Source organism: Melanerpes formicivorus, unplaced genomic scaffold (assembly GCF_026170545.1).
Source record: "Melanerpes formicivorus ecotype bairdi unplaced genomic scaffold, bMelFor1.0.p_v2 SCAF_19, whole genome shotgun sequence".
Lineage (NCBI taxonomy): Eukaryota > Metazoa > Chordata > Aves > Piciformes > Picidae > Melanerpes > Melanerpes formicivorus.
The window spans coordinates 4,039,933-4,055,869 of NW_027142371.1; the positions used below are offsets into that span (position 1 = coordinate 4,039,933).

At 43.4% G+C, this 15,937-nt stretch overlaps 1 protein-coding gene across 1 annotated transcript in view; it reads left to right on the forward strand.

The window, feature by feature from the left end:
* The window catches only part of TOP1 (DNA topoisomerase I), a 68,833-nt gene that overhangs the window by 41,267 nt on the left and 11,629 nt on the right, over window positions 1-15,937 (forward strand). The window contains exons 4-11 of the mRNA XM_068149832.1: window positions 129-255; window positions 831-889; window positions 3,570-3,665; window positions 4,806-4,881; window positions 5,861-5,958; window positions 10,294-10,409; window positions 13,683-13,804; window positions 14,498-14,620. Of these exons, the coding sequence (XP_068005933.1) occupies window positions 129-255; window positions 831-889; window positions 3,570-3,665; window positions 4,806-4,881; window positions 5,861-5,958; window positions 10,294-10,409; window positions 13,683-13,804; window positions 14,498-14,620 (817 nt within the window). The remainder of the gene's footprint in view (window positions 1-128; window positions 256-830; window positions 890-3,569; window positions 3,666-4,805; window positions 4,882-5,860; window positions 5,959-10,293; window positions 10,410-13,682; window positions 13,805-14,497; window positions 14,621-15,937) is intronic.

The following is a 15,937-nucleotide window of genomic DNA, read 5'->3' on the forward strand; positions in this document are numbered from 1 at the left end:
TTAAGGTGATCCCTTATTTTGTAGGGTTTGCACTTATCCAAACCTGTGACTTTTTATTGCTGGAAGTTACCTGTATTAGTCAAATCTCCTTCTGTTCCCCTCTGCAAACATACTCTCCTGTCTTGCAGTGAGCACAAAGATTCCTCGGAAAAGAAACACAAAGACAAGGAGAAAACAAAACACAAAGATGGCAGCTCAGAGAAACACAAAGACAAACACAAAGATAAAGACAAGGAGAAGAGAAAGGAAGAGAAGGTAAGTATCTCCTGGAGGAGAAACAAAAAAAGGTGGTTCTGGTTTCTAACTACTAAATGGTACAAACTCAGTGGGTTAGGTGTAGCTTATACTTCCAAGTTCTAATCAACCTGGAATTATCCCAGTGCTAACCCAAAGTCTAGGTTTGTGGAGCACTTGAATTTTACCTTGTCAGGGCTTTATCTGCAGGTATTGTGAATGGAAACAATTCCACAGGGGAGCTGTGTCCATTGGCTCCACATTTTCTCCCTTGATACTTTTTCACTTCACCAAGCTTAGATTCGGAGACAAGGGAGAAAAATCAATCAGGTCACGTTCATTCTGTGCAAGAGCAAACTATTCACTTAACTCCAATCTATTGAAGAAATTGGAGGGCCAGCAAATGCTGAATTCAGTAAGAATTACAGAAAATGTTGCCTTCTTGGTCTGTTGTGTCAGGTCACCAAGGTCTACAAGGGATGAAGATACCGTCACAATGCCCTTTGTCTCCTTCTGCACGTTAAATATCTTTCCTGTGTGTCATGTAAGGTGCTGTGAGCAGTGCTAATCAGCTCTTGACTTTCTGTATTTTCCAGATGAAATCATCTTCTGGTGATATAAAAATAAAGAAGGAAAAGGAAAATGGCTTTTCCAGGTAAGAAACCAGATCTGTGATCTGAAAGATAAAAGTAACAGCTTGACTTTTCTTAGGTCTTGGGAAAAAATGGAAGGCTTTTGCCTCCATCAGACAGTGTATTGTTCTCAATTACAGGAGCTGGCAGTTGATCTACTTACCTAGTAACTGGAGATGGGAGCTGTTGAATACTTGGTATCTGCCTGCACATGCTGCCTTTGTCCAAGCATTAAGTAGTTGAATTCTGTTGAGAACAGATTGAACTATGGAAACATTTGTAACTGGAGTTGAAAGCTGTTGTAAAATGGTACTTCAACCCTGCAGGCAGTCTTCTGGAGACAGAGCCTTGTAAAGACAGTCCAGATTGCCTCTGTCTGCTCTAAGTGACTACAGCTTAAAGCCTTTGCAGAGGAGTGATGAGTAAGGAGGATGCTTGTGTAAAATCAGAAATACCTTCAAAAAAATACCTGGATGCCCGTCCTGCTCTATAAATTCCTGCTAATAATAGAGCCTCATTCACTTACATGTTGGATCAGTCATCAATAAGCAATCTTACTAAAAACCTGAAGTGGGCAATTGCTAGAAGAGTACTTTTTCTTCATCAGCTAAGATCTCTTGTGATGTTTAAATCCAGCCATTGGTTATTTTGCAGGTCTATGGTGTGGTGGATGCATGTGTTAGGCAAGCTTTCATGAATCCACAAAATCCTTCCTGTCTCACTATGTTCTGTGGATGCAGAGAGGTTGGGAGAAGACACCTGTCTACTCCCTGCCTGTTTCTTATTCTCTGTGTATTTCGAATGTGTCCTCTTGACAGGAGTTTCTCCATCTTCTTCATTTCCCTACCCCTGTTTAAAGATGCAAACTCAGTAGTTAGGTTTGGCACAGGGAAGAGTCGCCCTCTCCAGGCCCTTTTGGGGATGCTCTGGAAATAGAAAGCGATGGCATTTAGGTGTTTCATGATGTAGGAGACAGCTAATAGTAACTCTTGCTAGCCTCTACTGTTCAGCAGAATTGCTTGCATGCAATTGCAGGCATCTGCTAATCTTGCCTTGGGTGTTACACTATCAAGGCACTGGATCTTCCAGGTCCAAGAGTGCTTTTTAAGCACTTCTTTCTAAGTGTGTTTAAGGAGAGCCTGCAGGAGGGAGGAGCCATCACAATTGTGCCTCCTTCAGAATTGAAAGCTGGCTATAAGTAAATGAATTATTTTCTTCTTTTTCCTGCTGATGTTTTTGTTTTTGGTTGGTTTTTTTTAGCAAGTTCATCAGAGAAAAATGTCCCCACTCAGATGCTTTTCATTTTCTTGCTTAAGACTTGGTAGGATGAGCAATGTTACAGTCCTGGAAACAATGCAAGCCAAGGTTCAGCTTGGTCATACAGCTCCTTTCTTTTAACCTAATCACACTTTACTCCCTACTATTACAAAATGTTGTGAAATCCTTCAGTGTTAAAATAAATGAGATAAAATTCCTAGTAACTTAATAAACAGTAGTTCTAGATTTCTGCCTGGAAGGGAGAAAGAATTAAATGGGGAAAAAATCCTCTTTTTCCATAGATGTGTTGCAACTGTCTACGTGCTGCAGGCTTGTGTCTCAGTTAATCACAGGCAGTGTGCCACAGAAATGGCTTCTTACAGCAGCCCCTATCTGTTTCTCCTGAGTTGCCTCTGCCAGCACTGCAGTGGCTTTACAGCTGTTGAAGAGCAAACTGCCTTGTTCTGCTTCACGGACACATTACCAGCTAAAATAAGACTCCACAATGTCTCTTGCTGACAGTGATCTACAAAGCAGAATGCTGGTGGGTTGTTTTTTTTTTTTGCCCCCACAGCCAATTGCAAAATCCACGTGTTGACTTGGAAACTGAGTCAATTTGATCTAGAAATTGCTGATTGAATATGAATAGGAAAGCCCAGGATGGCACTGTTACTTTTTCTACCTGATTGGAGCAGCACTAAGTGCTTCAGAATGTAATTTGGGACTCTTTGAGATGTCTTTTTCTTTATGAAGATAAGTGAAATGCTGCTGTGAAATCTGAAAATAATGAGCTGGTTTAAAGGGATAGACTCTCTTGCACTGATACTCCATTTTTCATTCTTATTACTGATAGATTGGGACATTATGGCTGAAAACATTGAGCCTAACTTAATATTTGTGATCTGTTGAAAGGGACAGGGTTGTTTACTTCCAACAGCTTGGATAGTGAAAAGAGACTGATCAGTTTAACTTTGCCAAACCTTTGTTTCCTTTTCTGGTTTTCACATGCCTCAGTATTTAGCTGGCCAAAGATCCAGGGAAATAGCTTTCAGATCTTTGTTTACTTGACGATCTTTTTCTCACTTATTAGGCTCAATAAGGATATTGCATTGAAACTAACTAATGTCTGACTGCACATGCACATTTCAGTTTTCCTTTAAGTGCTGGAAGCTACAGTTTTTACTCAAAGCCGCAAAGACACACAGTGAAATACAAGCAGTTGAAATTGATCTTGATGTTGCTTGAGAAACAGTAAATATGTAGTGCCTGAATGACTCTCTCTCCTTACACTGTGTGTGAGTATTCAGAGAATGATAGACCTCAGGTTTTTGGGGACCAGAAGACATGCTTGTTTTGCAGGTGGTCTTTTCCTAAAACACTTCATGCTGGCTTCCAAGAGCCTTCCTCTTTGAAGTAAGAACAATCTTTTCTTGCTTCTTTTTGTAGTCCCCCACGTATTAAAGATGAGCCAGATGATGATGGGTTTTATGTATCTCCTAAAGAAGACTCCAAACCCCTGAAGAGACCTCGAGAAGATGATGAGTAAGTGACATTGGTGCTGGTGGCTTGGATGTTTGCCTTTCTTGTTAACGTTGAGGGAGCAGGTGGGATTTCAGGTCATCAGCACAGACTTGTTCATATGGGTGACTGGAAGTTTGAGACCAGATTCCTTGTGTTATTACAAGATCTCTGAGCCAGGCAGAGATAGTGCTTGTAGTGTCCAAGGCAAAATGCCATTTCCTGCTTCTGCAGATACTGCTGAAATGTTGCAGAGCTATTAAAAGAGAGAAAACCCAGAAGGTAGGTAAAGACAGCGATGAAGACTGTAGAACATAAATTTGAGCAAGTGAGGTATTGATGCTAGCTAAGAGGCTGCAGTGGTTTCTGTTGGGTGAAGAAATAACTACACAAGAAGGAGAAAATGCATTGTCAGCCTGCTTGGGGACTGAGGGGAGGTTTGCCTGCACTGCCTGGTGTGGTTTGCCTAGAGTCTAAATATGCTGTGGGTTATGCTTAGGACTTTTGTCTCTAAATCTGATGTTTGCCTGGTGTAGTAAAAGAAAAGGTCAGATACATCCCACTGTGATCTGTCACCATCTATGTACATCCAGCTCTTTAGTCTGACCTTCTTAGCAGTGTGGAGTTAAAGGCTTGGAAGGGTTTTCCCATAGTGGTATTCTGTCCCTGTGTGGTATTTCTCAGTTTCCAAGAGCAATGGGTGTGACATCTTTTCTTTTGTGTAATCATTTGCTGCCTTCTGTTAAGTTTTTGTGACCTCCCATCTCATGTCTGCAGTGGAAAGATTAAGAAGCTGCCAGCAGTCAGTTTTGCTATTGTTTGAACTAATGGGGGATGCAAAAAAAGTGAGCCTTGTGGGCAGATTCCAGGCTGAAGATCAGAAAAATAGTTGGGGATGGAACAGACCACTAAGTTTTAGCTCACTTGTGTCATCCCAGGTAATCACTGGGTGGCTGCTGCTTTGGAATCCATTCTTCATCAAAGATGTTGAGTTCAGCAGTCTGACACTTGTAGAGGCTTTTTGCTGTATAGGGATTGTTCAGTCATAGCATGCCATGAACACTGTGAACATGTGCACACAAACTGTGTGTGGCTTCTTGATATGTTTTTTTTTCTGTACTGGAAATGTGCTTGTTTTCATCAGTTGGTCTTTTGTTCTTACAGCGTCGAGTACAAACCCAAAAAAATCAAAACAGAAGACATAAAGAAAGCAAAGAAAAGGAAACAAGAAGAAGAAGAGGTAATGTGAAAGATGAGGTTGTTTCTGTGATCAAAACAATTTGGTGTTGAATCATGTAGAGCAGGGGCTGTCTGGTTCAAGGGTAAGGAGGCAAGGGCCAGTGTGGGCCCAAGCTGTGTGTGATAGATCCTTGGCTGTGTTGCAGGTTAACTTATTTGTGCCATAATGTATAAAAAGTCAGGGAAACAGTCTCTCCTACTCCTAAAGCAATGGATGAAGATGATAGCACCAAGATGTGAGCTTCCAGGCAATGCACAGTCCTCCTGTTCAGTAGATCCCAGAGGGTGGAGGAACCTTTCTGACAACAAATGGTAGTTGCCCAGATGATGTGGCACAGTTCACAAGCAGAGGAGATGAATCTGAGATCAGCTGCTAGGAAGATGCTTAAAGTTTTTAGGTGGAGCCTAGAGTGGAAATTTCATTGAGGAGGGACTTGGCAAAGAGAGAGAAGCCATAATTTGAGTCTCCACTCCACATCTAGCAGAGACACCTGTGTGAGATGCATGTTGCAAGCACCTCCTGGCAGCGTGGTTAATTCTTTAATTCATTGGAAGTGTCTCTCTGGTGAGCACATACCAGTGTGTTCCCAGAAGCCACCTCAGCAGTGTGAGTGTGCTCTGAGGCATCTGCCAGACTAGATACAGCAGTGTAAGCCAAAAAGTATGTTTCTCTACAAAATCATGTTACTCTGGCCCAGATTTGCCACTTACCAGGTGAGGCAGAAACCTGGCTTTTTGCACTTAGCATGTCTCAAATGTAAAGTAATAGAATTTGGCTTACAGTAGAAGTGGGACCATAAGCAGACTTTGACTTAATAGGATGATCTCAGAGCACATTTATGTAGTGAGGCCACAGGAATTCAGTTCTTTGTGGTCAAACTTAGATACCCCAAGAGACAGTCTTATAGTTTTAAAACCTCTTTTCATGGAAAGTGGGAAATACAGCAGCTTGTCCTAACAGATTCTCACTCATTTTGCAGGACAGCAAAGCAAAGAAAGCTAAGAGCAAAGACAAGAAAGTCCCTGAAGCAGACAAGAGAAAGAAGCCGAAAAAGGAAGAGGAGCAGAAATGGAAATGGTAACTATATGTCAGTGCTGTAGGTCTGCCTCTGCACCTGGGCTTTCCCTGTTACCCCCCAGGCTGACTGAATAAGCACATCTGGCCTTCTCTATTGTTGATTCATGAGGATTTGTTCTCAATAATTGGCTTACTTTCTGGTAAGCTCTAAATAAATAGCTGATTCACTGTGTTCATTCTCTGAAGCAGAAATGAAATACCTTTTCTGATAGGACTAAGACAAGAAATAAAGGGGGTTCATGGGGTCATTGGGATTTTTTTCCCCCTGATCTCTAGAATGTAGAGGCTACTTAAAATGATCAGATAACAATATTCTTGTGCCCACAGCCTGCTCCTTGCTGACACTCTCAGAGCAATATCAAATCCTGTAGGCATAGGGGTATCAGCAGGAATGTACAAGTATGTGCAGATGTATTAGCCAGACTTCTAGTAGAGCTTACCTGTGTATGTAGAGGGTAAACCACAAATGAGTTTCCACCTTTTTATTCTAGCTGGATGCCTACTGTGTGTCTCTCAAAAATGCTTCTGCCTCTGGCACAAAACTGATTGTTGGTTAAGTGACCAGTTAAGCTGGGGCTGTTTGGAAGATGAATTTTGAACAGAAGTTTTGAATGGAAGACACTTTGTCTTCTCCAAGATGCTAAAGCAACATGGCTGAGCTCCTGAAGCTGTGCTTTCTATCACTCTTCAATGTTTTTAGAAGCTTTTTGAAATAAATCTGAACTCTGTGGTTCATTTGGAAGACAGGCCTGTGCTGCATCACTAGAGCTCTGTGTAAGAAACTGCTGCAGCCTCTGCAGCTATCTGCAGCAGTCTAACTGTTGTCGCTGCCACATTTGAGCAGCTGTTACTGGTGTGGTTTGAAGTTTAGCCCTGGTACTTCCTTCAGTTTAATGTCTGTGTAGTTTTCAAAAGCTTGTGTGTTTTCTGCACTCCTGCAGTCTCCTGTAATGTATTTTTATGCCCTTTTGAGGATGTTTCTGTGAGCATTTTCCTTCCTTCAGATCATTTGGCTACTTTTGTTGGGGAATGCCTTTTGCAGTGTTCAGTCCTTTCAGATTCAGTCTTCTACCCCTTTATTGTCACTCTTATTGATTCACCTTTAAGAAGACAAATTATTCTGTAGTGTTCATAGTCTTTGCATATTTCTCTTTGATTGTCACAGCTTCTTCAGAACATCAGCACTTGGGTATTTTTTGCCATACTTTTACACTCTCTTTGGTATTCAGGCCCCTCCCAAAATTATACTGATTTTTTTTTTGTTTCTCTTTTTTCCCTGAGCAATCCACTTTTTTCTTAGCCCCTTTGACAGCACATTTTTAATGTGCTTTGACATTAGCAAACTACAGGGACATGAAGCAGCAGGGAGCTACAGAAGGTCTCTTTAAGCCTTAACGATCTGTTGTCTTTTTGGCTTTGTCTCAGATGCCCTTGCTGGTTCTGTCTAACTTAATATTCTGTTATCACAACTCCCTTTTACTGTAGTCTGCATCCTTCAATGGCAAACCTTTACTGGAAAGCTGTCCTGTTCTCCCCTCGCCTGCCATGGCAGCACAGTCCCAGGTAGCTGGCTTAAGCTCTGTGGTTGGTGCTTACTGCTGAGGAAAACTGCCTTTGAAAGCATGTTATGCAAAATTTGGCAGCAGGTAACTGCACCCTTCTGCCAATGTTCCTGTCATCCATCTGCAGCTCTGTGTAGTGTGTCTTTGGACAGGGTTTCATCTACACTTCAATTGTGTCTCTTAAGGGCATTTTGTGTTCCATCTGAGTCAATTTTCTGAACATCTGATATCTTTTTTTGGCTGTTTCCTCAAGGGCTTGCTGCCTTGTGCATTTTCATCCTCACTTATGTGACTACTTGATGCTAGACATTCCCAAGGCATTGGCCTTCTTCATCAGCGTGTGGAGCTCTTTAGAGGTCATTTTCACACCCTGTCAGTGTGTGAAGAATGTGACCCAGAAGTATACCTTAGGAGCACTTCTGCCACCTTGTAGCAAGTTCATTTCCTTGAAGTAACGTATCCCTGAAGTGCATTGTGATTTTAGTCCTAAGAGTATTCCCTATTTGCATTCCACTTGAAAAACCCTCCCCTGTCTACCTTCCTGGCATTCTTAGACAGGTTTGATATGGGACTTAATTGAGGAACACGTGTGATTCATTAGCACAGTTTCTGCTGAAATTAGTAAGACTGTTTTCCTACTAGGCAGCATTCTCCTGACTCCCACAAAAGCATCTGTAGGACATTGCTTTAGGACCAGCAGCTACCTTGAGCAGCACTGATGAAATGCTTTTTTGTTCAAAACAAAAGAAGGATGAAAAATTGACTAACCTCAGGAGGCTGACTTTTACCTTTTGTCTGAACACTTTATGTACAAGGTTTAGGAAGAAGGGGAAGGTGGGATTGGGAATGGCTTGTGGTCTTTTATGACAAACACTTTGGTACCTTTGGACTTAGAAACCACCCCATGGATCCTCTGCGCCCTTCTAGCCCTCCCTGAAGGCACAGTGTGCTTCAGCTGTCTATTTAAAACCACTACTTTTTAGTACTCCTTTTACATGCAGCCTTTCTAAAAGGAGAGGAACAAGCAGAGGAACAAAATTTCTCATCAAATAACTACCAGGGGGATAAATCTTAAAAAGCCACAGCTGAAAAGCAAGAATTCTTAACAAACCTGTTCTGTAAAGACATAGCTGCTGTGGATGATTCCCCTCAGTGTCAAGAGAGGATAACCTTTTCCTGCCTGGAATTTAGTGATTTAGATTTATTTTGCTAGAAGGAGCTTCTGGGTGGGAGAACCTAGACCTATGTTTGACAAAATATTTAGACTTCTAACTTTTAATTAGTTAAAAGAAAAGAGCACCAAAAACACAATCATTAGGAATGTAAATATTTGGGATCTAAACTTCAAATGTCAATATTAGTTTCCTCTATCAGCATAGTTTACTCAAGCCTTCTTCCCTGCTGATAGCTGCGGTGTGGGCTTTGTGCTGATGGCTGGGTTGTACATTTTGCTGTTCAGGATGTTGCTGGGCTTCACATAAGACAAAGTCAGGTCTAGTGCTGTGGGCAAAGATGGTGCTACAGTACAGCACCGTGTCCCATACAGTTGTTGTTGTTCCTAAACTACTGTTGTAGTGGCACCAGTGAAGCATTTTGAGTGTCCTCTAGCAGCAGCTCTTTGTTTCTGTGTGCAGTGCTTATCTCCTGCACAGTGACCCTGCTATCTCTGCAGGGATGAAGTGATGTGGATTTGTGCAGCACAGCTCTGAGATGCATGCAGGACACGCACGTCTCTTCTCAGCTGCTCTTGCACCCAAAATGGAACTGCTCCAAAGGGCTGACTCTAGAGGGAAGCTTAAAACTCTTTTGTTTTTTTTTATTGTCATGGCTGCTCAACAAAGTTGTCTGGAGGCCTGTGACGGGTTAATGGTCTTCCAGTTGATTGATCGCTACAGTAAAATAGCCTTTCTCAGCAGGGAATCCTGTGCCAGCAGCATGATCTGGTAATCATGAAAGAAGTGGAGAGGGGAGGAGAGGAGTGTGGAGTCAGTGGGGTGGGCACAGGGTAGTGGGAACTAGGGGGAGGATACTGGCCTGGCGGGACCCCTTTTCTCTGGAGATGAATTGCTGCTCCTGTTCAGCTGGAATGTGGGCTTGGTGGCGCCTGCCTTGCTGAGTTCTCATACCTAATGCATCACTGGCAAAACATTTTTATGGAGGCAGCTTTGCTGTTTCCCTGTGCTGCTCTGGTTTTCCTCAAGTACACTTTTCTTACCCAAAGAATTGGAGTGAATTTAAGATGACCAAGCAGGTTTCAGTCTTTCCCTGCCAAGCAGGTTTGTTCTCATTTAGGTTGTAAATGAACATCTGTTTCTTTATCTCTGCCCTTAATGCTGTGCTTGTCCACATCTGAAAGCAGCAGTGTAATATAGTGCAATTGTTTGGCTTTGCTGAGCAGGCATCCTGGGCCTGCTGTTAGATCACAGCTGACTTGAATTTGGTGTGATGATCCCTCCCCTACACTGCTGAATTCTTCATTTTCTTAAGTTCTAAGCGTTTTCAGCTGTGTGATTTTGTGTACAGAGCAGCTAGTGGCAGATGAGGGCAATGGTCCCATCAGATGTCCCGTGGCCCAGGGTGTTCTGTTTATGAACATGGCCCTAAGCAAAGTGGGGGGAAAAGCAATGGTGACAGTGCATTGAGTGTTTGTACTTGGTCTGCTCCCAGCAAAGCAGTGACTGCTGATTTTCTTTAGCATACTCTTATGCCCACATAGATTTCAAATGAAGATTAGGAGCTTAAAATTGTATCGGTTCCTATTTCTCTCTTGAAGGTGGGAAGAAGAGCGCTACCCTGAAGGCATTAAATGGAAGTTCCTAGAGCACAAAGGTCCTGTATTTGCTCCACCATATGAACCTCTGCCTGAAAATGTCAAGTTTTATTATGATGGTGAGTTGATCTATGTTTGCACTTACCGGGAAGAGAAATAAACATCCTCAGAGTGCCGTGGCATTCTTCTGGGGACTGGAGAGATGAGTAGGTGGTTTTGGTTTAGTGGTTAGTTTAAAAGTTCCTCCAGGGCCAAGCAAAGGGTAGGATCTCTAAAGGAACAGCCTGCTGTATTCTGCTAACCAAGCTGACATGGAGATGGACTTGTTCTCACTCTGTGGTGGTAAATCTCTCAGGTTTCTTAACGGTATGAGAGTGTCTTAAAGCTGAGACTAGCATTATATAACTGGTAGAGAACTTAATTGTAGCTCTTCATCACTGGTCACCTTTAGGCTTGCTCTCTTTTCTTTAACCTTATGAATTGCAGCTTCCATCATCTGTGATGAAATTCGTGATCATTTGTTGACATGAGTGAAATAAAAGACAATTGAATTTGGACACAGATGAGTAGGATCTTGTAGGAATGCACAGGATGACCCTAGCCCCAAGGACACAGCCCTCTGGTGTAAGTCACAGTCCCACTCACCAACCATTGTGTGTGGTAGAACTAATTGGTGTGGGATTCTAATAAGCTGGGCTGACTGGTTGTTAGAGGCTCATGTGGAAGGAATTATATGATGTGATGCCTGCTGGAGACCAGATTTGATGACCCGTGTGTTTCCTTTTAGTCCTGTGATCATGTTAAATGAAGGATCAAATTAACCCAGGATTGGATTAAGTGGGAGGCTTTTGAATGGATGAAAACATAATTTTTGGTGAAGGGGACATCTGGGCATGGAACTCTTCCAGGAGCAGTGTGCTGTTTGCATGTGACACGACAGAGTGTTTTTAAATACTGAGAGATGACATTCATCTCGGCAGCAGTGTAGTGACATAAACATATTGCAGCCTAATGAAGGCTGTCTCCAAGCAAGTAGCACGGTGATCAGGGATGTCTATGAACTTCTGTCTTAGGGTTTGATAAGGACTCAATGTAAAGTTGGAATTTTTCTCCTCTGTAGAAGAGTGTGTGCTCTCTCTCCTGCTGTCTAGAGAAAAGGAGGGGCAGCTGGGCTGTAGCTGTCCCTTTGGTGCAGGCAGCAATAAGCTCCTTGTCTTACTAGACATCCATTTCCTGCAACCTCTAGGAAATGCAGGGATGTTTTCAACCTCTTGTGGCAGAAATTCATCAATAAGCCCCACAATTACAGGGTGGGCAAGGAGGTCTGGCCAATAAAGCAATCACATAATTCTTCCTTGAGAAGCTAGGCAAAGAATCAGCTGTCTGATTTACACAGCAGCTGCTGAGAGCTGCTGTCTGTGCTCACCAGGCATCACCTCATTTCAAGATTATCTTGGGATGATTTGTGGGGTCCAATAATCATGCCCTGGCTAGCCAGCCAGCTGCCCTGCTGCAGGCTCTCACTGGAGGAATCTGTCCCTTGCCTGGGGACTGCACTGTGGTGAGACTGCCTGTTTTCATCTGACGACACAGTGACTGCTGGAGCTATTGTTAGCACCTACAATGCCAGGCTCAGTGTGGGAGCTGGAAATGCCAAAGCCAACTTTTAGGCCTTGACTGAAGCTACTGCTGATACCCCAAAGGTGGCTTGAATTTGAGTGTTCTTCTGTCGGTGGGGCAAGGTGGGAGTGTAGATGACGGCAGATGATGCATTTCAGTCACGGCCATGTGATCTCTTCTGCTCGTGACATCCTGCAGTTGTTCTCTGCCTGTCAGTCTTTGAGTCAGGTAACTAAGAGTCACGCTTCTGGGATAAGTCTTTTTCTTACTTAGAAGTCCATCCCTGTCTCTGAAAACCCCTTCAGACCTTTGTGGAAAAAAAGAGACTATTGAGTCCAGTGAAATATGTTCTGAAGTGATTCAGTAAAGGCAACTGAGCCTTCAGCTCTCTGGGGAAAGAGCAGGCATTCTAGCCTCAAACGTGTTCCTACCTCAACTGCCTCTTTCAAGCTGGACTTGCAGCCTGGAAAAACGGTTTCCCTCTCTGTCTCTCCCTTCCCCCATTTCCTGTTACAAGCAAACAAATGCTGTATTTTAGGTTGCAGCTTAAAAAATTGGCAGAGTTACTGTTGGTTTAATTTAATTGTGGAATCTTCTCAGATCCTTGGGAGGACCTTTTGCTAAGCCCTCTTTTACGAGGGTTTATAGATCTTAAGGCTGACTCCCATGCTTTAATTTTGCAGATGATGCAACTTCTTAGAGCACATAGTAAATCAAGTGTGGTATTTTTCCAAGAGCACAGAATCAACAATCAACAGCAGTGTTTCTTGTATTCACTTTTGTGCAGTAAAACGGTCATTAAAAACTCCACAGGTGTTGACTGTCTGCCAGCCCATTGCGACTTCAGATAGTTCTTGCAACAAGCTGACGATGTGAGCTGCGTGCAAAACCCTTCAGAGGGATCTCTGGCACCTCACATGTCATCGGGAAGGCAATCTGGACCAACAAGACACTCAATAGCAATGTTAGATGGTTGAATCCACAGCTTCGATGCTGCAGCAGCCTCTTGTCCCTTGTGTTTTCAAGCCTTCCCTTGCAGCGATTCCACTCTGTACTGCAGTCTTGCAGATGAACTCAACTGTGACTTCTTCATTCCCTGCAAGCTCAGGCTTTCTCAAAGATGACTAGCTTTGAGTCTGATGTGGAGACACAGGAGTGTGCTCCCACAGCAAAGGCAATGATGAGCAGCATCCTGACGTGTTTCCCTGCAGTGAAGGAGAGTTAAATATTTGGCATTGCTTTCCAGCCTATTTGTGGTGTATCTCTAGGAAGGGCTCTTCCTGGCTAGAAATAGCTAAAGCCTGGAAGAGGTGTTCCAAAGTGGAGTCTCTCTGTGAGTGGAAGAGGAATACAGAGGCTGTATTTCCCATGTCTTGAGTGTTATGAACCCCCTCATCTCTTCCACTTCAAACAGCAGACTCTTCCCCAGGACCGCACACACCGCTGGAGTGTCTCAGTGTAGGGTTTCCTGCAGGAGGCCTTTTCCCCTTCCTGCCCTGTGCCTCACAGACCTGCCTCACATCACATTGCTGTTGATTTTTGTAATGTTTAGATTCCAGAGGAAACTTTTTTTCCAAGTGTTTATGATGAAAGTCAAGCAGTTGTGCTCCACTGCTTCCTTTGTCCATCCAATTTGCTGCGCTGTGTAACGTTATGAAAGGAAAACTTCTCTGTGGTAAAACCCCAGCGTCCTTTAAGGTAGTTACTGTGGCCTCTTTCTGGCTTCAATTGCTGTTTACCATTTTCTTTAAAAAGAAAACCTTTCTTCATAGGTAAAGTCATGAAGCTGAGTACCAAAGCAGAAGAAGTTGCCACATTCTTTGCAAAAATGCTTGATCACGAGTACACTACAAAGGAGATCTTCAGGAAAAACTTCTTCAAAGACTGGAGAAAGGTAGGCACATAGTGCTGGGCTGTGGTGACTGCAGGCAGGGCCAGTGCCTCCTCAGTGCTGGGCAGTGAAAAGGGGCAACTCTCCCCTGCACAGGAAAGCTACTGTGAGGCAACTGAAAAAGCAGCATCAGATTATAGCTCTGAAGTTTCCAGTTTATCCTGTAGTTTCACCAGGAAGGACCCTGTCATAAATACCTGTCTAAACCATCAAAGTCAGGCTTCTCCCAGCCAGGTTGCCACTTACAGCATGGTAGGGTATAGCTGATCTAACAGTTGCATGCCTTGGTGAAGAGCCAGCTTTATATTAGAAGGAAACCCCTTGCAAAGACCTAAACCTCAGAACTTCACCTCAGTCATCAGCCATAAGATCAAACCTTTAGATCAGTTGCAGTTTTCCTAGATGGGTTACTGGGTTTTTCCCCCTGTCCCTAGCAGTCCCGGCCACCATTCAGGGTAAGACTGGTGTGGGAGCTGGCACAGCATTGCCCAGTGTTCACAGAGATAAGACCACTGGAAGGCCAGCACTCCATAGGCTCTGCTGCTTGTCATTTTGACCTCATCTGGCAGAAGCACGTGCAGGAGTTTGGGGTTTATTGGGAGAACCTATCTGTTGTTCCTGTTGAAACTGTCTGGGGTAGGGTGAGTTCTGCTGTGCATGAAAACTTACTTAATTGCCCTACTTTCTTTCTGCAAGGAAATGACCTCTGAAGAGAAGAGCACTATCACCAACCTCAGCAAGTGTGACTTCACCCACATGAGCCAGTATTTCAAAGCTCAGTCAGAAGCTAGGAAACAGATGTCCAAGGAGGAGAAACAGGTACCAGAGGGAGTTCCAGGAGACTGCTTGATTCTTAGCTGGCTTGTAAATGTCTTTGTGTAACCATCCCTCTGCCCGCCTTGCTGTTTATAAGTCAGTGTTCACTAGCTTTCAAATAGTTACTTTCATGTTAAATGAGGAATCTTTACTGATCAGCTCAGGTAGGGCAAAGCACTGTGTTTACAGCTGAATCTTTATCCTGATTTAAAGAGATACTAATAGGGCTAAAGCTCCCGATCCTACATAAGTAAAGGGAATCAGAGGTGCTGCCTCCATAGGAGCCTTGGTTGCTGGCCAATGATGTGCTGTGGATACTCACTTAAAGGTAGATTTCCATTTTAGAAGCTCATGGGGTTTGGAGGGCAAAATTGGGGATAATGGAAAGGATGCAGCAGTGAGATTAGTGAATAAAACGAGAGAAAAATCTTAGGTAACGCACTTCTGTGAATAAAACACACACTTCATTTTCCAGTGTCATGACTGCAGTGGCTTGTGGGGAGAGAATTCAATAGTTGTAAGATGACTGGGGTGTACTGCAGTGGAAGTGGCAAACTTGCCCCAAGATCTCAGTTGGTCTATTGCAATGCTGCAGTGATTGCCCTTTTAGTGAGGGGCTTGGCTGCTTGGAAGCATGGCCCTTTGGGGTCAGAAGTGTGCTACTAAACCAGAGCCCACATCTTGCTGCTCTTTCCACTTGGTAAATGTGTGGGTAAGCCCTTCTCAGTTTGCTGCAATGGAGCAGAAGGAGCTTTTTCTGTTAGTTCCTTAGCTGGCACACCAGTGCTGTCTGTGGGTCAGATGTTTTATTTTCAGCTACAATGTTTTTATTTTTTCCCTTACATGTAATTAGAGTTCAAGCACAGAAGTATGCAGTGAAATCTCAGCACATTTTTACTTAGGAGATTGTGTTCTGTTTATGAGACCATTTGCTGACACAGGCTTGACATGTGGCAGACTGGAGACATTCCTCTGCCTACTTTCTGATGCTGAGTTCAGACACAGAAGTCTGAGTTTTTCTGCATAAACAATAAGATGCAAAGTCTGGTGGTCAAATGCCGACTACAGACTACGAAATACCAGGACTGTGCTGGAGCTGCCCCCATAGCTGTGATATGTGGATAGAAGTGAATGCCTATTTGTGGCAAAACTGTAGGTGTCTTCACCAGACTTAATCAGTTTCCCTCAAATACAAGTTTTAGGAGAATTTTCACAGATGCTTTCACTTTTTCCAGTTCACTGGTGCATTTCATGAATGATTTTCTGCTCTGTGTGTTGACACAGCACTTGGCATGGTGGAGATCTGTTGTGTGAGCATTA